This window comes from Mixophyes fleayi, chromosome 4 (assembly GCF_038048845.1).
Source record: "Mixophyes fleayi isolate aMixFle1 chromosome 4, aMixFle1.hap1, whole genome shotgun sequence".
Taxonomy (NCBI): Eukaryota; Metazoa; Chordata; class Amphibia; order Anura; family Limnodynastidae; genus Mixophyes; species Mixophyes fleayi.
The window spans coordinates 332,590,173-332,614,191 of NC_134405.1; the positions used below are offsets into that span (position 1 = coordinate 332,590,173).

General features: G+C 42.5%; 1 protein-coding gene across 2 annotated transcripts; it reads left to right on the forward strand.

The window, feature by feature from the left end:
• The first annotated feature begins 1,500 nt into the window (after window positions 1–1,500).
• WDR91 (WD repeat domain 91) lies at window positions 1,501–23,215 on the forward strand. 2 transcript variants are annotated; one of them, XM_075210423.1, is made up of 16 exons: window positions 1,501–1,675; window positions 3,226–3,362; window positions 4,163–4,342; window positions 5,903–6,109; window positions 6,929–7,012; window positions 8,592–8,707; window positions 8,829–9,012; window positions 9,669–9,818; window positions 11,715–11,911; window positions 12,769–12,919; window positions 14,569–14,663; window positions 15,890–16,058; window positions 16,953–17,061; window positions 19,716–19,828; window positions 19,927–20,124; window positions 21,864–23,215. In XM_075210423.1, exons 2-16 carry the CDS (start codon window positions 3,240–3,242, stop codon window positions 22,026–22,028), a joined length of 2,241 nt encoding a protein of 746 aa, XP_075066524.1. In that variant the 5' UTR covers window positions 1,501–1,675; window positions 3,226–3,239; the 3' UTR covers window positions 22,029–23,215. The 2 variants fall into 2 exon arrangements, with proteins under 2 accessions (XP_075066524.1, XP_075066523.1); XM_075210422.1 differs by having other exon boundaries at window positions 1,502–1,664.
• Window positions 23,216–24,019: the final 804 nt, after the last annotated feature.

Consider the following 24,019-nt stretch of genomic DNA (forward strand, 5'->3'; position numbering starts at 1 on the left):
TGGACTATTTTGTCCTGAATTACTATTTAGGAAGGTTTGCATGTATGGACATATAACCACAGCCTTTACGCTGCTCATTTTGCCAATATCCATGGGATATCAATAGGATACCAAACAACAATCCTGATTTTCCTTGGAGACTCCTGTTCTCCTGCAATCAATAGGGGTCTGTGAGAAAAGGGGTTTGATCCTGATAAAAAATAGCATGGTATGTGCGGATAAAGTATGGTAAATTGTGGACAAAAAAAGAAACATCAATGTAAAATCACTTAATGGAATATTGGGCTACCATGTGTATTTGCTGCGGCATTACGTTTACCAAAGTCTGGAATTATGCAGGAGGGTTGCGGCACCATTCTTCCACAAGAAAGGCACTCAAATGATGTCTGGTTGATTGTGGTGGGAAACACTGTCTCTGACGTTCCAGAATATCTCATAATTGCTCAAATGGGTTCATATCTGATGACTGAGAAGAAAGCCAGGACGTATGGATAACTTTTATGAATGAGACATTGTCATCCTCTCCTGTCAGCAAATAAATGCTGCAACACTTGGTGAAGATGGCCACTTGGTACCAATAACTAGTGATTAGCATTTGCCTTGCCTTCTTAGGGCATGACGCCACCGAAAACAAGCCAGGAAAACATATCCTATGACATTACAGAACCACCTGAACTTTTCTGTTGGAAACAAACACACAGGGTTGTAGAGTTATTTAGGTTGGCGCCACATGTGCACTCATCTGTTTATTGAGAGCATGGTGAAGGAAGAGTCATCTGATCACATCACATTCCTCCACTGCTTGGTAGTCTTTAAATATGGTGCCCATAAAAATCCTGTATGCTTTTCTATTATACATTTTACAGCTGTATTTCCTTCATGTCTAACCTGCCACCAAAAGTTTGGGAAAAAAAAGTTAAAGTAATTGTCTAGTTCCCTCCCCTCAAATCTCTCTAGTCTTACAGTCCATTTTTTTAAAATCTCAATTAAATTTAAGTTTGGCTCAGTATTAACCTTTACATTATTTTCCATTTTAAAAAGATCCATATTTTAAGGGCTAGATTTACTAAGCTGCGGGTTTGAAAAAGTGGGGATGTTGCTATAGCAACCAATCAGATTCTAGCTTTCATTTATTTAGTGCTTTCTACAAAATGGCAGCTATAATCTGATTGGTTGCTATAGGCAACATCCCCACTTTTTCAAACCCGCAGCTTAGTAAATCTAGCTCCTAGTTCACTTAAAAATAAATTCACAATTCGCCCAAAAAAAAATATCAATATCCAATATTGGTATTCCTATTAGAAATTTGAAGAACTAATTAAAAAAAATGATGCATATGGTTTTATTATAAATATTTCCCAATTACATAGAACGATATGTCAGTAACTGTAGGACTCATTACGTAGTAAAGATTTGCAGTTTACGTTGATAGTAAACAACAAACTAGCAGCACAGAGGTAGCCTCGCTTTCAATCCAACATGGCGGATGTGAAAGCGCTCTATCGGCTCCACGCTGTAGTGCTCGGCGCAGCAGCAGTCTTCATCTGTAGGGGATTTTCATATCCCCTCGTGACCTGCGCTTCCTCTCCGTGTCATGTGACCCGAGCCGCCCGAATTGCACAGTGACAGGATCCTGGGGACCTTGCAGCAGGCTCGGTGGTTCAGTATGTATCAGGTGTCCTTATTGTGGATTTGGGGGGGGTGTACTGAGTAGATGGGACAGAGAATGGGGATCTACAGCAATGGTGCATTTTCCAGTCAGTCCACAGATATGTGTGTGTCACTGGTGCACACACTCACCTATAGGTAGATTGGTTCAAAGTGAAAGTGAGAACTTGTTTTTATGTTAGATGCAAAGATAAAAGCATATAGTTCCTCCGGTATATAATTTGTGTGTTGCAATGTTGAGTGTGTGTGTGTGTGTGTGTATGTATGTATGTATGTATGTATGTATGTATATGTGTGTGTGTGTATATATATATATATATATATATATATATATATATATATATATATATATGTAGGTTAATTGGCCACTATCAAAATTGACCCTATTCTCTCCCTCCTTCTCTGTGTGTGTGTCTATATTAGGGAATTTAGACTGTAAGCTCCAATGGGGCAGGGACTGATGTGAATGAGTACTCTGTACAGCGCTGCGGAATTAGTGGCGCTATATAAATAGATGATGATGATGAACAGGATTCAGTGGAGAACCTTTTTGAAGCACAATGTAGGCGCCAATGTTTGCCCCCCTGCTGTGTGACTAGATTCCCCCCAATGTGCGTGGTGATATAGAGTTTGTGGAAGGATAGAGATTTGCAGAGGATAGGAATTGGGGAAAATGAGAGCATTCCTTGTGAAGTACAGAGCAGGCACACTCATGTGGTATGTTTTACAGAACAGTGCGGAAGCCAGATTTCCTTTTGTGTAGTGGGATGACTGAAGTGAGATAAAAGCTTGGAGAGGGTGCATTTTTTTTTGTTCCTTGTTTGCTTGTCCACTCTGCAAAAGGACTTAAGTTTTGAATCAGCTCAGAGTTGTCAGTTTTCGGGTTTGGTTCTATCCTTGTAATGGGGTCTTTATTGCTGCAGAGAAGGCTATTTTAGGCACACACTGAACAGTTTAATAAAAATCTATAAACTGATAAACTTGCCACTTGTAAAAGACGGTCTAGCTGTCCCCTTACTCATATGATTATTTTCAGACATAAATTAAATTAAACCAAGCAGTATTAGGGAAAAAAAAATCTTATTTTAATGAAATGGGTAGTACTAAAATTGCATGAGGGTGGGTGATTGACGTCCTGTTTACAATTTTGCATAGTTCAGATTTTCCCACCTCCTTGCAAACCAAGGTTGATTGTGGCGGTCTCCCAGCAGCGGAGTGTACACATACATGCACCTTGAAGTGCTTTGGGACGATTATCTAGGCCAAAACCAAGATGATTTGCAATGCACATCAGATATAATTTGTAAATGCCCTTCTGCGATTCTGTTGTGTCATTGGAACGATGCACCCACTTTGTCTTGATGCGAGTGTCCTCTTGTTATCATAACTTTATTTTCCTTGCAACTTGTCATTGTGTGTGTGTGTGTGTGTGTGTGTGTGTTTAGACAGCAGCAGAGGACTGTTCATTTTTTTATACTCTCACAAATATTGAAAATTTCCATTGTACAATTTATTATTACAGAAGAGGTAATGTTTTATTTATATCTTAACACCTAGGCTCGCACATACAGATGACGTCTGCTGTGGAACGTACGGATGATCTGGTGAGAGAGTATCTTACTTTCAGAGGATTCACCAACACCTTAAAATACTTTGAAGCTGATATTAAAGCAGATAGAGACAAAGGGTTCCGTGTAAGTACATCACAAGGACAGGATTCTTGCTTCCAGTTAAAGTTTTATGTTTTCTTTTGAAGCATTCAGGGAAATTAAAATAACATGACACTAAAGCAGGCTAGTAAGTTTATTTACATTACACAAGACTGGTAGAGCCAGAGATGATTCGTAGTAATTACTGCATGTACACCTCCAGCAGACAGTATATTTTTGGTCTAGATTTCGTTATTGGATGTAGTTGTGAATTCCAAATTACGTTCCTACTCGGTTCTAATCATGTGACCAGAAATGCTGTTTAGTAGCCGAAGTATTGTGAAAATACTTTGTGATTTATCTAGAAAAAAGTGCACCGTAAGGAGATATAACGCAAGTCGGCCTTTTTGAGAAAAATAAAGGCTTTGTCTTTATTCAACTAGAGCACAGTTGTGTTCAGACAGGAAAATAAAACCACCGGACCAGTTAATTATTGTAAATTCTGGCCATATTTGTTAAGCGCACAAATTGACGCTTATACAGTGTTTTGGGTTCACTCTAATTTCACCAGATTTGCTTGTTTTTAGCTTCATAGTCTTATCACTCTTTCTATAAATATAAAACTATTGCAAGAAAATATACTTTATTTTTTTTTTTGCAGCTCTACCATTTAAGGAAGAGCCTGGGCTTTGGTAGATGCGCACTGCCATTTTTGCTCTACATTTTCTTAAATGGTTCTTTTGCATTGTGCAGTAGCTGCATTTTATCATCAGCGTTCTATGGAAGTGTTAGACGGTTTAAACAGACCCCCTACCACCAGTTTTGTCTTTTGTTTTGTTTTTCAGGTGGACAGGGTTGTGGACCAGTTGCTGCAGTTGATCCAGAGCTATGACCTGAATGGGCTCCTGGATTACTGGGGCTATTTGGAGCGACGTCTCTTCAGCCGGTTGGAGGACGTGTACCGGCCGACAGTCAGGAAGCTGAAAACCAGTCTCTTCCGATATTACCTGGTCTGCACTATACAAGTGTGTATTTTTTCAGCGGGCGACTTAAACTGTGTTTATAGCTACCAGAAGGGTGTGACTTTATAAATGAAACAATAAAAATGTTTAATGGAGATAAACTGCGATGGTGTAACACGGATGCTCTCTTCAGGCCGTCGCAACAAGACGGCGGATCTCCTGCCTCTGACGGCGGATCTCCTGCCTCTGACGGCGGATCTCCTGCCTCTGCTGCAGCCGCCAAGTTTGCAGCAATAGCTAATCTGGTCTTTCCCTGGACCTGAGTATTGCAAACCTTCAAAGGTTCCCGACCAGGCTATTTAAATTGCTTTTGTCTAATGAATGAACAAAATCCCTTTAGTGTATGGATAGGGCTCGTAGAACCATTGTTGGATAAAAGATAATCAAGATCTTCTTTTATCACATGGTCTAACAAAACAAAAAAGTGGGAATTATTCTGAAGAATAAATTGCCTCTTTATTATAGAAGGTGCAGAGTCAAATGTCCCAGTGGGGTGTTGTATGACACCTAGTTTACTACAGTTAATGTTTATACTTCATTCAGGGAAATGGGTGGAATTTTGTGGTTCTCTGCAACTGGTCACATGACCATTAATATTGCTTGGTGACTTCAATATGGTCATGTATCCAAGCTCACTGACGCACAAATATATTCCCAGTGGCAAATATCTTTTTATTATTTTCATAGGATTTGTATATACTTGTATTTTTTTGTTAGTTAATGAATTTATTTATAGTTTATTTAAAAAGACAACAACTTTGTTCTCCAAGGCAGTGCACAAACCCACATGCCTTTCTGGCCCCAGAGCTGAATAGTAGCATTTAGCACTGGTTATGTATTCTCCAGTCTGAGTGTATGTTCCGACTCCTGCAGCCTTCATGAGTTTCACCCATCCCAGACCCGCTGGAGAAATACTGACAGCTCGCGGGGAGGGAGGGTACGTGAAATGCCCACTCTCTCCCACGGCCAGAGGGGACCCCTGAGAAAACATGGCAGACCCAGTACATCACCTGATGGCGAGAGTCACTTGACAACTGCCAATAGTAAAGTGTTTAACTGTCACCCACTGACATTAAAAGGCACCTTTAATACAAATATTAGTCTAAAATGTCAACAGACCAGTCCTTTAGTGTGTATCCTAAATGCATATTTGCACATGGATTACTTTTGCAGTCTATAATTACTGATGGCCACATTCAACTGAACCGTTATAGACAGATGATGTGACAACAAACCGTTAATACATGGAGTAAATTTTTCCAATTAGCATTGCAAAGTTTTTCACTTTTAGGTGCATATTCAATTAGGATTCCGGTCTGGAACCTGCGCAGTATTGCCGGTAATACGGTATCGCAATAACGTGGATTTTCGTTCTCAACCCTATGGGGTGCGAACGAAAATCCACGTTATTGCGGTACCGTGAATTAATTTCGCGGCCCGTTCCTGCAGGATCCCGCGGACCGGAAACCTACTTGAATATGCCCCTTAGATTTCTTTGTATGTTGTGATTGTTGAGATATTGATTGTTACACTAATAGATGTTGCGTTCTATTTGCCTTGCAGAACAGCCGAACAGAGAAAGCTCACGACTTCTTCCAGAAGCAAGCACCGGAGCTGCAGAACCAGGCGGAATGGAAGGAGTGGTTCGCTCTTCCTTTTCTGCCGGCGCCGGACGCCAACCCCACCTTTTCCACGTATTTCTCTCGCCAGTGGGCTGACACCTTCACTGTATCGCTGCACAACTTTCTCAGCGTTCTCTTCCAGTGCATGCATATCCTTTCTCTGGGGCTGGAGTGCGGTGGGAGGGTCACATGACCTGTTGTGGTTGCTTTAACCCATTTGTCATCAGCATTTATTTATATAGCGACCGCAGATTCCGTAGCGCTTTACAATTGGGTTTACAACCCATTGAGTGCTGTTGGAAGTGAAATTTTGCTTTGTATTTGTCATCAGGCATACATGTCCTGTTTTCAAGTGGGGTTCCTTATTTGTAATTTACAGAAGCCAAAGAATAATAAAAATGAACTTTCAAGCTAACTTGAAGTTTCAAGCTAACTTGTGTCTGAAAGAATTAAACTAATTTAGTGAATGACTACGGTACTGAATTCCATTCCTTGCATAGTGTTTTTGTTCTGCATTATATTTTGTCAGTGTTTACTAAAATGACTTTTTAAGATATGTTTCTTATAATAATCTGAGCTACTGTTCTTTCCTCAGATGTCAAATCTCTGACACCCCTTGCATGCCTCAGTGATGTCACTGTCTCCAAGTGAATTGAGTGGCTGCATTCTCATCTTCCAAAATAACTGCTTTAATCGTGTCAAACAATAGGGGCTTTATAAGTCTCCTCCGTGTGCCAACAATCAGCTTTTTTACTGTACGGTGTCAATATTTATATGACTACAGTACAGATTCAATACCCTTTAATCTCGCGTCTCATTTAAGTTGCTATTCCGGCACCTCGTGTGCATGTAAATATGTTTTAAACTTGGATATTTTCTATAATAGAAATAATAACTTGTGCACTTCCTTTTCTTTTTTTTTTTTTTTTTTTTTCCCCTCTAAATTTTATTTCCTTAACATTTTGCACCTGTCCCAACTCTCCTGAACTTTGATGATGAGTGCCAGAGAATTTTTCGCATGCAAGAAGAGAATGAGTCACTCAGACAGAAGGTTGGTGATAAATTGATGTAATGTAGAGATGTTTACCCACTAGTCGGGGGGGGGGGGGGGGGGGATTTTACAAAGTGGATTTGCAATAAAGTACAATCGTTTTGCTGCTAAACTTTCGACTAGAGATGCTCAAGCTCGGTTCCTTGAGAACTGAACACACCCGAACTTAGGGGATCCGAGTACCGAGCCGAGTCGGCGCGGTGCTCTCGCGTGTCCTCGGATTCGAAAACGAGGCAAAGCGTCATTGTTACGTTGTTGGATCTCACGCGTTTTGAATTTCTTTTTAAGATCCAACATAGCAGGAGTTGGGAGGGAGGACGGACCCCCATTTTTTCTTTTCTGCCACTGCTGTGTGTCAATGTGTCCTAGATGAGGTAGGAACTGCTGTGTGTTTGTGTCATTGCTCTGTCGCTTACCATCCAGCCAGGTCACTGCAGTATTTGTCCAAAAGTGTATGAAAATAATATTGTGATCTGTGAGGTGGTCAAAATTGACTGCAAATGACTTTAAATTAGTGTTATTGAGGTTAATAATAATAATAATAATAATGTAGGAACAAAAAAGAGCAAAAATATGTGATTTTAGGATTTTTCCTAAAAATTCAAAACCAAAACACACGACGGCGGTTTTGCCAAAACCAAAAAAGGAAGCTAATCCAGATCCAAAACCAGTTCACGGAGGTCAGTGAGCATCTCTACTTTTGAATCACCTGCAGTTCCTAGATCTTTGCTCAGCCTTTTGGAGGGGGGGGTAGGCAGAGGAGAGAGCTGTGTGTTGTTTGGTTCTCAGAAATTAAATTGGACCCATTCGGCTTTTCCTTCCGTGGGGTGCATGCATTTGCATGGAGATCTCTGCTATCCAACTGCCTAATAACCTCTCACCCTGGTGAATTAGGCAAGCAGCGGAATCCCTTTGCTGAAGAACCATTGTGTGGAGAAAAAGTGTGCGCCTAAAATACATCTATTAGAATAATGATTAGAATGATGGAAACCTTTCAAATGTTTTGATTTTCGGTGTAAAAAGGGAGTAAACTGTGTTGTTTTACCTTTCCTTGAAAGAGTAATTATTTTTACTACAGAAGTAATTCATCAGTTGCTTACCGGATGCTGGAATATTTTTATGAAAGTCTGCCCCACTTTCTGAATCATTGACTTGGATTACTAAATTAACAGCAATCTACGCTACAGCGGACTTGGTTATATCTCTTGCATCTTATCATCATTATTTATTTACATAGTACTAGCAAATTCCGTAGCGCTTTACAATTGGGCTCAAACAGTAATTAAACAATACTGGGTAATACATACAGAGAGGTAAGTAGGCCCTGCTCGCAAGCTTACATTCTCTTATCACAGAGATTAATGCATTAAGTTGTAAAAACTGTTATCACAAGAGTTTTATTTATAAGTTATCAAAGTCCTGTGTATCCTATTAGCTACATGTTTTTTATTTAATTGAATTATATTATCACATGGATTTTGTAAAGGAGAAATATAGTGGCTTGGGTGTTTAGCTGATGGTATTGGGTACATAAGTGCACATCTGGTATATAACTGGTTCTTTCTCTCCATGTTTTTAGCTCTTTGCTCTTCAAGCGGAGGCTCACCGTTTGAAAAAGGAGAACGATGAGCCCATGGTCCATCACAAACTGCCCCATTATGTCTCCAACATGGACCGGCTGGGGGATTCCGAGCTGTGAGTGAGCTCTGAGAGAGCTAGAACTGTTATATAGTTTTAGTTAGTAACTGAACTAGGGATGAGTTATTTGGAAAAGCTCCCCCCCTCTCCCCCCAATAATCATATTCTCCTTCCACAGTAACATGGTGTCGAATCAGAGAAATTCTGGCTCAACTGTCCAGTCCCAGAAGACCACCGGCTTCCTCTCTTCTTTACTCCCACAAACCAAAAAAGTAGCCACTAGGACACCCCAGGCTCCCGTGTCGTCCCCAACGCAAAGCGCGGGCGGTCTCCCGTTCAAGAAGGAACCGGGGAATATTCAGGTTAAATAATAGACTGACAACACTAATCTGTATTGAAAAAGAAAATATATAATGTTAGCGGTTTTTTTTTTTTAAATTGCCAAGGGCCATCCAACGCTTGGACCACAAAGAATTCCATTTTCTTCCACACAAAATAGTAAACATGGGAATTGATTCTGTGCATAATATGAATAATTCATACATACAGGTCATCAATCACACATGTGTTGGGGAACCAAGTACAGTAGTATAATGTTTTAAATGATCTTTAAAACAAAATGCTAAATGGTTATTAAATGGGACATATCAAAGTCATGTCTAGTAATATATGTAAGAGTTCTTGCTAAGATCTGAAGCTTTGGAAATCGCTGCTACAGCTTCCACCACTCACATCCCCATTGTTCCCCGATTCCTCAAAGTCCATGACAATTGTTTTGTTTGTAGCAAGTTCTAGTTTCGTTCAGAGCCTCTACGTTCCTCATTGCATAGGAAGATCCTAAGTTTCAGCCTGAACTTCTGTCTTATAAAGTAAATGATGGCAGATATTCTACAGTCCAAATAGAATAGATTCAGCCACTCCGTGGGTATTTATGTAGGTGGAGTGTGTTGCTGCGTGGCTCCTGGGCCCCCGTTATGGTACAACAGGCGAATACATGATGATATTTACTTTTCTCTAGGTTCAAAAAACAAGAGAGGTCCTAAGTGTGGCGAAGGAAGTGAAGAGCGTACAGAACGTTCTTGGGGTGCCTATAGTCGGCGATCCCGGCATGGGGCAACAGAGGCAGCGACGCCTGCAGGAAAGAAAGGAGCTTTTCTCTAAGTCACAGGTGAGCAAATACAAACTGGTGCAAAGGAAAAGGTGGTGTTGGCCGTGGCAACCAATCCTATTCTGACTGCTGTGGGCACCACCACCTTTTTTGTTTCTTCTAACTTTTGTGCCACTTTTCGTAAAAGTTCCAGCCCTGGGTGCACAAAAAATGATTGGCTAAGTGGTTAGCACTTCTGCCTGACAGCACTGGTGTCATGAGTTCAATTCCGGACCATGGGCTTATCTGTGTGGAGTTTGTATGTTCTGCTCGTGCTTGCGTGGGTTTCCTCCGGGTGCTCCGGTTTCCTCCCACACTCCAAAAACATACTAGTAGGTTAATTGGCTGCTATCAAAATTGACCTTAGTCTCTCCCTCTGTGTGTGTGTTAGGGAGTTTAGACTGTAAGCTCCTATGGAGCAGGGACTGATGTGAGTGAGTTCTCTGTACAGCGCTGCGGAATCAGTGGCGCTATATAAATAACTGATGATGATAGATCATTGGACTGAAGTCACTGATTAAACTGGTTTTATTAAATTATATAAAGAGATTGGACAGCCGCAATGTCTCAGATTGTTAAGTGGAAGTTGCACTGATGCTTGTGAAAGTCTCATTAACTTATATAGAAGATCTGTGTATTCAGGAGTTTATCAAAACTTGTCATACTGCAGATACAATAATTGTACCAATTTTTTTTCATCCTTACACATGGCTTTCTGTTATTATTCCCATGTACGGACGCTGCAGGCAGCCTCATTGCTGTCCTGCAGATAATGCCACAATTACTGTACGTCCATCTGTCCCGTTTAGCTTGGAGGTGACAATAGTAAATTAATTTATCCTACTGCAATTGCAGTGCAAAGTGACAGTATGAGTCCTCTCTAGAACTGTAGGTTACCCAGCAAACCTGTGAGCTCAGCAAACAAAAACAGATTCATCATTTTAGGATTTGCAGTAGGCAGCACCTTCTTTTACTTTGTAATAAAATAACAGATTATGAAACAATTAAATGAAGCCTGAGGGGTATATTTACTAAGCGGAGGCTCTGACGAGCTGCTTATTCTCGGGGCTTTGCTGTCATTTGTTTTAAAACGGTAATTTTATTAGAGAAAGAAAATCTGATGGGTTTTGTCTTTTAATAAAATTGCCATATTAAAAAATGACAGCAAAGCTCCGAGAAGCGTTTGTCGGAATCACCGCTTAGTAAATATACCCCTGAATATTACAATCGGGGGTATATTACAATAACCGGTTAACCCGTGCATGATACTCATGCATTCTAGTCAAATCAAGCTACTTAAGGTGTTAAAAAGGTTCTTGTCATGCATTTGGGCCATAGCCCGGGCCTCAACCACCAACCACTCCCCACTGTCACTTCTCCTTCAAGAAATATATATATATATTTTTTTAAAATCTTTATAAACACTTTTAACAATTAACAAATTCAATTAACAAATTAAAAACATCTTAGTATACCAAATTTCAGCCCTTTCTGAATTTTTTTTTTCCACTCACACTAAGAATTTAGTAGGTCAGTGTATAACTCCGCCCAGCAGGTGGCGCTGCAGCTTGGTTTTATTTTTTCCACACACACACAGACTAACACACGCCACTAGACATTTATATTATAGAGACTAGACATTTATATTATAGATGATTGTGGTTTAGAAGCTAGAAACCTCCACAGCACATCTTGTTCACATGAAATTGTTACCACTAACTACAGCTGTGTCTCTACATAAAGCCATGAACTGCAATCAGGAGTCACTGGCTAATATATCTTCTATTCAACCTTTGGGACTACTGCAGACCCTCGAAGCTTCCACAGTAGCTCATCGGTGTGTTACAGATCACTATTGTTTTGATAAGTGACAAGTTGTTGCATCCAAGATTCAAGAATTCTGTTTCATTCTTGCAGCAAAGCACAGAGAAGAAGCCGGAGACCTCAGAAGCTGAGCCCGAGAGTCGCACGGAAACTCAACATGACCCGGTGGATGCCCTGATGAAGGGTGTCGGGGGCAGCACTTCTGGAGGAGGGGAGAAACCAGAGCAGCCGTTTATAGTGCTGAGTCAGGAAGAATACGGAGAGCACCATTCATCCATCATGCACTGCAGGTACACGCTGCAGCTTGTGCCTTTCTATTTTAAGCCGTGTGTTCTCAGACCATATTAAACTGGCATTTCTATAGCCTAAAAAATAGTGTAGGTATATGGACCTTTATCTGGCAAGTGTCTGGTTTGCTTCCTGTTCGTTTTGTCTTTTCCTGCAGATCTCTGATGCAGGTGTAGAATACAGTCGCGTTCTATAGGAATGCTTATTAAATACATAGTACACTAGGCTGCAGGGAAGCTTTGAGACGCATGAATAAATGCTTCAAATCTTCTTTTAAACTAAGGGCAAAGTACAAGCTTCTACCTGTGATGTTTTTCAATATATGTCTGTAAAAGCCCTAAGGAAACTAATTGAGATGCTGGTGAAGCATCTGTTCCTTAGGTCAATTATGCAGCTTTACTTGGCAGCGGCCTCTAGGGCGGCGCTGTTCACCATTTGGAAGTACATGTCCCAGAAACACTACGGTGTAGTACAGTGTTGGCTAACGTGACACTCCAGGTGTTGTGAAACTACAAGTCCCAGTATACCCTTCCAGCAATAAGCTGCTATATATTGGCAAAGCATGCTGGGACTTGTAGTTTCACAACACCTGGAGTGTCACAGCTTAGCCAACATTGGTGTAGTAGGTCATAGCTGGAGGGCTGGGGCTAGGATGGATCATGGAGTGATGTGTGTCTTGGGGGAGGTCTAGGATATAAAACAGTATAAAAGAGAGATGCTCCCAGTTTAATTGTAATGTATTATTATATATTTATTTTCCTTATACATGTTGTTTTTCTATAACCTGGTAGATGTATGAAATGATTTTTCTCCTTCATTAGTATTTCTTGAAGAGTTTGTTGTCTTGTTTCCTTTTCAGAGTGGACTGCTCGGGGAGGCGGGTGGCCAGCCTGGATGTTGACGGGGTTATTAAAGTGTGGTCCATTGACGGAATTATGCAGACAAAGGCTTCGGCCATATCCAAGTCGGCTCTCCTGTCTCTGGAGTGGGCGACTAAGAGAGACAGACTGGTGAGTGTGGCAGGCTTTACTTCTGTAAAAGTCAGCTGTAAAACAAGACGAACTGACCATTATCCTAAAAATAAACGTTTTTTTTGGTGCAATAAATAAAGGAAATATCAAACTATATGTAAATACTCTAAAAAGGGCTCTGGTGATTAAAAAAACAACAACAAACAAACAACAAAACAAGCAAACACAACTTTTACGTTTTTGAATCATGTGTCCTGGATTATAAGACACTGCCATATATCTTAATGTCACTTTTACTGACTCTGTGTACTGAGTTCCACTTTATCTCTAACAGATTCCTGCACAGCATTCAGATCCCACCTGGTTATATCTGAGCTACAGGGAGCAGTATTAGTTACAGTGTAGAACAGAAATTGACTTATTTGCAGCAGAGTGATAGATAACAAGTCAGATTTAGGTAGAAAAGCTACAGTAATGACAGTTCCGGCATGTGCAGATTTTTATTTATATGCTTATTACGACAACTACTGTACTGTGTGTGTTTTTGTGAAGTTGTTAAAGAAGTATAATCAATCACAAGCAACTAGAAACTGATGAGTTGTTGTCGCAGTGTAAGAAGCAGCTAGTGGGATTTGCTTTATGATAGAAACATCATCTTAACTTCAACTTACCTAGATAATGATCTGAATTATCTGCTATGAAGATGAATGTTGGACATCATGACATCAAACAAATCCTGCAAGTTAGAGAACGATTTATAGGCTCTTAAAATCGGCAACAGAATGGAACTCTAAGATGAGGAGGAGTTCACATTAAGTCAAGTTGATTCATGTCAATAAATTAAAGATGATAGCGGAATGTGACGCTTCTCTATGTAGATGATCTGATCATAGCTTACTAGGAAGGCAAAGAATTGGGCTGGTGTCTTCAGTGATGGCAAGTCAACTAGAAGTTCCTTGGTCAACTTAGGGGATAGCCCAATCTCCTGGTTGTGCCAACTGTTAGAGGATCCGAGATGTTTATTAAACTTGCAAATAGTAAGATAATCAATGCTAGAACCAAGCGTATCGATGTCCATCACCAGTACGTGGCCTAGCGGAATTTGATAGTGTTTACCGTGAAACTAATTTTTTTTTTAAAAAAAATAATTCAAGAATGTATAGGAAAACAAAGTGACAAAAAGGGCAAACAAAGATGGACCTGTAGTTTCTTCTCTGCCTTCAAATTCTGTTTTCTATGATAGTCCTTCAAACCAGGGATGAGAGGTGGGAATCAAATAAGTAGTTGTCAAGTGACTGCGTTAGAGCATTGCTTGTGTGTGTGTGTGTATATGTGTGTATATATGTGTGTGTGTGTGTATATATATATATATATATATATATATATATATATATATATATATATATATATATATATATATATATATATATATATATATATATATATAAAAAGACTGGAAACTGATGGTTGGTGAGATGTGTGTTGCTGCAGTGTAATCGCTACAACACATGGACCTTTATGTAACTCGTTTCTTCAATATTGGTTCGGTCCACAAAATGTCTACAGTGTGTGTAGGGGATGGATGCACAATAACTGGGTACAACAGATATTTATTGGCAGCTGTTGGCTGTAGTGTCTGACTTGCAGGTAACCCTTTCATTGTTCTGTCTCTGCTGTCGTTGGTCCAGCTCTTACTGGGGAGTGAGGTTGGCACTGTCCGTCTTTACGACACAGAAGCGAAGAAAAACTTGTGCGAGATCGGAATCGTTGACGATATGCCAAGGTGAGTACTTACTGTCTTACCCAGATCGTATGACCTTAGCATTTTCACATTTACTTACCCAAACACAAATAAAGGAAGATGCAATCTCTTTTTATGTTTTATCATTGGACGCCTTTGTGTGGGAGACGTTGAGTTTGAGGATCACTCTTGGCTGTAAATAGAGATAACTTCTGCTCCACCCCTCTCCCATCCTACTGCTCCACCCCTCTCCCATCCTACTGCTCCACCCGTCTCCCATCCTACTGCTCCACCCGTCTCCCATCCTACTGCTCCACCCGTCTCCCATCCTACTGCTCCACCCGTCTCCCATCCTACTGCGCCACCCGTCTCCCATCCTACTGCGCCACCCGTCTCCCATCCTACTGCGCCACCCGTCTCCCATCCTACTGCGCCACCCGTCTCCCATCCTACTGCGCCACCCGTCTCCCATCCTAGTGCGCCACCCGTCTCCCATCCTTGTGCGCCACCCGTCTCCCATCCTTGTGCGCCACCCGTCTCCCATCCTTGTGCGCCACCCGTCTCCCATCCTTGTGCGCCACCCGTCTCCCATCCTTGTGCGCCACCCGTCTCCCATCCTTGTGCTCCACCCGTCTCCCATCCTTGTGCTTCACCCGTCTCCCATCCTTGTGCTCCACCCGTCTCCCATCCTTGTGCTCCACCCGTCTCCCATCCTTGTGCTCCACCCGTCTCCCATCCTTGTGCTCCACCCGTCTCCCATCCTTGTGCTCCACCCGTCTCCCATCCTTGTGCTCCACCCGTCTCCCATCCTTGTGCTCCACCCGTCTCCCATCCTTGTGCTCCACCCGTCTCCCATCCTACTGCCCTGTAAACGACTATCTCACAAGAATATAAAGCGTTTCCATCTGCAGTATGGGAGAGTGATGTTGTAGATGGAGATGGTTTGCTTTAGATAAACAAAAACAATGGTGGTGCCTTAATTTGGCTTTTTAATTGTGATTTTGTATATTTTAAATATGACCACTAGGGGCGCTGTTCCATTGGAGGCTATGAGCCTCATTTATAAAGTGCGGCAATGCATCTATTGTACAAATATCGTTGTCTGTATCTTTAATGCGACTTTCACCTCTCCCCATTCTACCTCCCCACTTCTCCCCCTCTCCCTATCTAAATCTTCCCCTCTATCCCCCCCTTCCCTGCTTAGACCTATGTGTGATCTCTGTTGTTAGTTGTATTCCCCATTGTGATGGAAATTTCTCTTCCCCTAGGATTTTATCGCTTGCCTGCAACCCCAGCGGGACCTCCTTTATCTGTTCAGCGGCAGCCCCATGCACCCAGAGCCACGTAGATCCAGCCGTCTCCGGCTTAGGGGAGAACGGAAACAACCAGGTGCCGGGAAGATTATTGCTGTGGGACACGAAAACAATGAAGCAACAGGTTAGGCTGCATTCGCAAATAGGTTGCTCCCCACATTGCCTGTCCATATATTATTTATTCTATATCAGTACATAGTTAGTAATAAGGTGTTGCATCTATAGGTGGCACCTTCACCTGACGCGTATCTGCTATATTACTATAGGCAATGTCAGGCTCGGCTGAAGTGCAGAAGCACAGGTTCCACTAACCAGTATTGGCGCCACTGAACTAGCGGGTGCGGAGTCTAACATGCCCCTGGTATTCACCAGGGACCCCCGCAAGGAGGTTTGGGCTTAGCTGCGCAGGGCACGCATGTCGCGGTCCCACTAGCCAGTTGCCGGTGTAGCAGTAGAGGTCAAACGGTCCGGGTCAGAAGCCAATCAGGAGTAAACGGAGCCAAAGGCTAATCCGAAGGGAAGTCAGGAGGGCCAAATTTGCGGGAACAGAACGGGGCAACTCCAGGAGAATGGTCAGGAAAGCCGGGTCACAACAGGTATATAAATCTAATAGTATAGCTAGAGGCAGGAAACCTGATACTCTAAACCCTGCTCTGGCACCATTGGGGTGCCAAATAGGAGCAGGAAGGAGTTGATAGGTGTGCGCGGGGAGGCGGTCAGAACACGCTGACCGCTGACGGGAATCCTCCCGTTGCCTAGCAACGGGACGCGTCAGAGCGCCTGTGCCCGGCAGGCAGAGGACGGCCGGGGACTCTGCGCGCCTGTTGCTTGGTAACAGGACGCCCCCGGGTGAGTCTGTCGAGTGGAGAAAGCGGGGACGGCGCCTGACAAGTGCCATCTTCACCTGCTGCGTATCTGCTGTATTACACTGTAGATCTCTCTATATAATTATACATAAATTATTCTGCAGATAGAAAATGTGTAAAAGAATGTATATTCTGTCTCTCTATCCTACCAGCTCCAGTTCTCTCTGGAACCTTTGCCCATCGCTGTGAACTGCACGTCTTTCAATCACAATGGCAACCTGCTGGTGACCGGGGCTGCCGACGGGGTCCTCAGGCTGTTTGGTAAATAGTTTGTGGAAACCTTTCTGTCACATATGCTGATGTCCTACAGCTGAGCTACGTTTGTAAACATGATGGAAATGAGATTGTGATCTCATTTCCCGAAACCAGCTCAGACAGCCATTGGGTGCAGCCATGGCCCTTGGAGCTGTTTCGTCAGCTACCTAGCCCTGCGACCTTTACAGTAGGATTTAAACCTGAGCAATGTTTGTACACTGGATAGCACCAGGGTGATTGTGCATTGTAAACTTGGTTGGTTGCACAGGTTTCTGGGGAATCCTAAAGGTCTACATATGGAAAAGAGCGAAAGATAAAACTAATCTGTTTCCTCTTTCCTGCCTTCGGGGGACACTGTGACAACGGGGTATAGTAGGTGCAATTGGAGCTGGGATACTTTAAATTTAAAACTTGTTGAAGGCCGGCTCCTCCCCTACCACACCTCTCCCATCTGGAGCCATGTTCAGTTTAAGTGCTTTGGCAATAGGGCATTTTTATTTTGGGCTCTTTACCTGGTCTTTATTTTTAATTTTTAAATGTCATTTTTACTTTTACAGTGCAGGGACACCTTCCCAGAGAGTGAGCAGCCTGTTGGCTCCTCTCGCCCCAGGCAATGTTGAAGAGCTGCAGAGATTCAATATTTGGGCCCTACACTGAACACTACTAAGGGGCTTTTCAGTTGTTCCACAGAGCCCAAACAGCGTGCTAAAATCTCTAGCAGATTATTTAAGAAGAAATAAATAAAATGGGTAGATATAGATATAGCCTGGGTAAACAAGGCTATCAACAGTGGGCGGAACAGTTGGCTGCGGGTCTGCAGGAGAACGGGCCTAGAGTTGATTTGTTAGCGTTAGCTGAACACATTCAGGATGCTACTGATTTTTTAGGTCAGACATCTTTAGATGCAATATCTGTCACCTCCAGGCTTTCCTGTGGCCTTGCTGCTGCCACAAAGGTCTTCCCCAAAATTATGGCAATCATGGCAAGTGATTTTGTCTGAGTTAGGGGCGCTATGCCGCAACTCCCCCTCTTCTAGTTTTTCACTCACTGACCGGGTGGTGCTTCTTCTCTTTACTGTCGATGGTGGTTTCTTGTTTTTACTTGAACCAGGAGATTGTCAATCCGTCCTAGGTCTTCCAAGTCTAAGGAAACCTTACACCTTCAGTATTTGGTTCGCGCTCCAAAATTCTATGTAGATTGTACGATTTTAGCCCGTAATGCCAATACCCTGTTCATGTTGTACGGCATCTAAGCAGTCTATTGCTCATTGGATAACATTTGCAACCCATTTTCGCATTGTCCCCCAATGGGCTCAGAGAAATGGATTTTATGTGGAGTAGAAAACCCCACTTCTTTTTTTTTTTTTTTTGTTCCTTTATCTCCCAAAAACCTTCATAAAAACTACATATATTTGGTACCCCCAGTACTAGGGAGAAAAAGAGTAGATTCCAGGGTAATTTTTTGGAGTATGTGAAACAATCTGAAAATATGGGTTTCTTTTTTTTTGTGTGTATTTTTCGTCTAATTTTCCTGCACAATGGTCATAAAATGAAAAGCTATATTTCTGAATTTGTAAAAGAAACTCCGGTCTGTCTTGATGGAAAAAAATGTAAAATGTGCTCAAGTAGGATGACAAATTAACAAGTAACTATCCGTTAAACAGACGCCGTGCAAAACCATAACACCGGGCCTGGTCATAGAGGTGTAATCTGCTCTGGTCTTGAAGACGTTGAAAAGACTAGTAAATCGGTGTTTCTTTGTCATTTTAACATTTTTATGTCATACTAGACATATGATGGCGAAAGTACCTTTTTTTTGCTTTTATTTATCTCCGCCCTCCTGAGGGCTCCTCGGCCTCTTGGCAGCCACTCCCTAATGTCACTATAGCTTTCGGGTGAGGACCCAAAAAATAATTACAAAGGTTAATTTCCATTCTTGCAGTTCAGTCGCCCAAATAAAAGCTTATATGAAGTTTTATGTGGGAATAACCACTCAGTCTTTAAGGGTATTTCCTCCTTTGTTTTGTAAACCACTTTTATCTACATTAGTACTTCAATGTTGACTTCTCCCCTGGAATCTCCACGAAGCTCTGCAGGAAGGGGAGCTGGGAGTAGCAGCCCATCCAGATAGGCGCCGCGCCCATCCAGATAGGCGCCGCGCCCATCCAGATAGGCGCCGCGCCCATCCAGATAGGCGCCGCGCCCATCCAGATAGGCGCCGCGCCCATCCAGATAGGCGCCGCGCCCATCCAGATAGGCGCCGCGCCCATCCAGATAGGCGCCGCGCCCATCCAGATAGGCGCCGCGCCCATCCAGATAGGCGCCGCGCCCATCCAGATAGACGCCAGCTGTCACTTCTAGCTGCAGTGGACAGTCCTGTGCTCTTAGGTCATTATGGAGGCTGATCAGCAGAGGTCTTCATTAAGTAGTAGTAGTATTGGTATCGAGAAAGCAGTGGGATTCCACCACATACTAGAGAGAGGTGGGAGCGGGGCCACAGAATGTGGAAGTTGGGAAAAGCCCTTTAATATGTGAATGTCGCCACAATTCACAATCGGAGAAGGCTTTGAAAGTGTCGGCCATTTATTTTACTCATATCCTGTGTTTTTGTCCAATCCTTAGAGGTTGTTACTAAATTACCTGAATCCTCTCTGTCCCCAGACATGCAGCAGCACCAGTGCGCCATGAGCTGGAAGGCCCACATGGGAGAGGTCTATTCCGTAGACTTCAGCTATGATGAGAACGCGGTGTACAGCATCGGAGAGGACGGGAAGGTGAGCACTGACTAATGGTTTACAGATGTGTGGGAGGAGGAACACTTCTCAGGACCTTATGGGTTACATATTCTGTATTGATCTTGTTTCTTTCTCAGTTCATCCAATGGGACATCCACAAGAGTGGTCAGAAAGTGTCGGAGTATTCTCTGCCTCCAGATGCAACTGGGCCCTTCATGCTGTCTGGATATAGCGGCTACAAACAGGTCCAGTTCCCGCGTGGAAGACTTTTCGCCTTTGACTCTGAAGGCAACTACATGTTGACGTGTTCGAACAATGGAGGAGTCATTTATAAGGTACGGATCTCAGATCAAAGTACAAAGTCTGGAGATCGAATTATATTTAAAGGGCTAATAGAATGATCAAATAAGTTATTCCGTTTGTTTGTTTGAAATCTCTAATAAAAAGAAAGTCTTAAAGGAAAGGTCAGGATGGAATCATCCATCTACAACGATCACCCACAACATTAAATCCACTAACAAGTGAAGTGTATAACATTATACATTATCTTGTTACAATGATACCCAACAAGGAATGGGATATATTGGGCAGCAAGTTAAAAATGGGCAAGCGTAAAGTTTTAAGCGACTTTGACAAGGGCCAAATTGTGATGGCTAGGCGACTGGGTCAGAGCATCGCCAAAAGGACAGGTCTTGTGGGGTGTTCTCGGTATGTAGTGGTTCGTACCTACCAAAAGTGGTCCAAGGAAGGACAACCAGTGAACCAAAGACTGATTGATGCGCATGGGTTAGCTCGTAAGATCCAATCCCACAGAAGAGTTACTCTAGTACGAATTGCTGAAAAAGTTAATGCTGACTATGATAGAAAGGTATTATAACAATATGGAACCCAACACGCGCTATTATAATTTCTTTACATATTCATAGAAAATGAAATACTTATATTTTGTGATGATACCCTCAAGATCCTTGGTTCTCTATGGTATTTTTCTCAGAAACCATGTGAACGAAAAAGCACAATGGTACAATATTGTATGTACAAATACACATGTAAAACAATGTCCCACATAGTTCTTTGTTACTTAGAGACCCACACCTTCTTCTTTGCTTAACGTGTAGAATTTCATATTGTTTATATAGTTCTTTATTGTTGTCATATGTTTTGGGCTTAGTGTATATTCCAATTGGAATCTATCAGCCAGCAGTTAAAAGTGAAGCACTGTTGGATTTTTATCATATTCACATATGATAGAAAGGTGTCAGAACACACAATACATCACAGCTTGCTGTGTGTCCGTGCTGACTCCTGTCCACCGCCGAAAAGCGCCTACAATGGGTATGTGAGGGCAGAACAGTACCATGAAGCAATGGAAGAAGGTGGTCTTTTACATCATGTGGACGGCTGTGTGTGTATTGTTTAAATGGGGAAGCGATGGCACCAGGATGCAGGTAGAAGGCAAGCCGGCGGAGGCAAGGTTTCTGTTGGGAAACCTTGGGTCCTGGCATTCATGTGGATGTACCACCTACCTAAACATTGTTGCAGTCCAACTATACACCTTAATGGCAACGGTATTCCCTGACGGCAGTGGCCTCTTTCAGCAGGATAATGCGCCCCACCACACTGCAAAAATTGTTCAGGAATGGTTTGAGGAACATGACAAAGAATTCAAGGTGTTCAACTGATCTCAACCAGTTAGAGCATCTCTGGGATGTGCTGGAAAAACAAGTCCGAGCCATGGAGGCCTCACTTTGCAACTTACAGGATTTTAAGGATCTGCTGCTAACGCCTTGGTGCCAGATACCACAGAACACCTTCAGAGGTTTTGTGGAGTCTCTTTCTTGACGGAGCTGTTTTGGTGACACGTCTTGCTCACCACCAGAAAATTGTGGTTAATGTTGGCTGTCTTTTTAGGACCTGTACACACTGCAATCTGTGAATTAATGGATTTAGAATGACTGAATTGGCTGAGAGAGTTATGTACGACACTTTAAGGGTATTGGAAAAAGATGCAGTGAATTACAAACCACTAAATGTGTAACTGTCATGTGTCCTTCTTATATTTCCTCCTCTGCAGCTGAACAGCGATGGCAGCACCTTAGAGAATTGTCTTTCCTTGGGTGGGCACCGGGCCCCCGTTGTCACTGTTGATTGGAGCACAGCCGTGGAATGTGGGACATGTTTAACAGCCTCAATGGATGGAAAAATCAGACTCACCACCCTTTTGGCCCAGAAATCCTAACTTCACATCTCATTTTTTTTTTTTTTTTTTGTTAGCTACCGTGAAAAATCTTAATGGATTTAGGGCCCTGTGGCGCCATGACGGCTAAACAGCAGAGATACCTGTTGAACATTTACATTTTCGTATCACTCTACGCACATAAAAACAGGTTGTTTATGTAATTTTTTTTCAGTGCCTTTGGAGTCCAGGTCGCTGCCGTTTTCACATTCCAGCAAGGGCAGAAATTCACCAGTATTAATATTGCTAAAATATCACATGTAATGTTTCCTCTTGCGGGGATTAGAATATGGGTCACACAGTGTCTTATAAAAAAACATACAAAAAAAAAAAAAAAAACAACAAAAGCAGAATAGATCTTTATATGTAAGATGGCTCTTGTGTTAAAGTAAACCTTTTGGTTATACACAGAGGAGGCAGCCATTTTGGGAGCTGAACCGATATCCCTGAGAATGCAGTTCATCCATTCATTAGACAATAATGATATTCCTGAGGCACAAACTTGTTTAGCTTCCCGAATGCCTCTGTGATGTCAGCAGTTCCTGGTCAATAAACATACATCATTTCCATGAATATTGGTAAGTCCACAAAACGGCGACCTCCGTTTTGTTTAGGAGACTGGTGCACTCTAAAGTAAGTTTCCTGTATGAGGTGATCCCTGCATTTAGGTGTGTTTTACATTGACTGACTTGCACGTTCCATCTAGAAACACTTACGAGTCACGTTACACAAGTGGTTGTCGTCCACTCTTAATGTACAAACTGCGCAATAGTAAAAGGTGCTTTCAGTTATTGGCAAAACACACAAACTATATCTATGTATCAGCTTGTTTTATCGCACATGGAGCATGCAGGTAGTTTTCAGTGGGTGGGGGTTTGTTATAAGGGTGGAATCACCATGTCTGAATTTTACATCCCCGGGATACACCAAAGCTCTATTTTTTTTTTTTCTTGCCTGACAAATTGAAGCCTGTTAGATTCATCTCATAAACACTTCTGAGCAAATTGGGGACATCTATGAAAACTGGTTCACAGGCACCTGGTGTGTACGTCTTACCCAGGCATACTGTATTTGCTTTCCTACACTGTACAAGAAATATCACAAACATCTCACTGGTTGCTATGAGTTACATTACAATTGTTTTGCTCTGTTATGGTGCAAGCAGCTTTATAAATATCCCCAAACCTTCACTTTCTGTGTATTTGTCTCTTGGAATTTATCTTTTTGTTGTAAAGCTGCAGATTGTTTTATTTAATGTTGCTCTTCATTTCTCTACAAGGCCGTGCATAGGTGACCTTCACCAACTATGTGTTCTCCATTTGCCCGGATTGTAATATGTACTAACATTAATGTCCTGACAGACGGCCCAGGCTGAGGTTGTGAGCAGACGTATTGCTCTTGAGCTCCAGCCTCCGTCCCAGCATGGCAGCCTGTACTGATAGGTGGACCTCCATAGTGCAGTGGGATCTGCGCCAACTACCGTTGACTCACTGGTGATAAGGTGAAGATGTGACCCAAGGGTGAGCTGTATGTGGTAACACCATTCAAAATGGCAGCCTTCTCCCTGCAGGTCGGAGGACGGATTACACAGGATGAGGTGAAGGGATGTAAGGAACTGAGGGACCACGTGTTGGATTGATCCTGCACAGAAAGTAACTTCTAGTGGTCTGAGCATATAGTAGGCTGCAAAGAGGCTTCATTTCCTGCTCGGATAGTGCTGGGAGTGGGAGTATAAAATCAGGGACCCGGATCAAATTGAATAAGTCGCTTATGTTCCCGATTTACACTAGTGGTGTAAATTTGATACCTCCCTCTATCTCTCTTGAACCTTGTAACCTCTTAAACACCTTTTGTATGTCAACCAGTTATTGATAGTGTTACAGAACTAGGGGCTGCTTGGTCTAATCCAGTGAGGGGGCAACATGAAGTAGCTGGATGGCCACAGTAGTGCTCTCCAGCCTTCAAAGGGGCCACTCAGAGGAAGGAGAGCACAG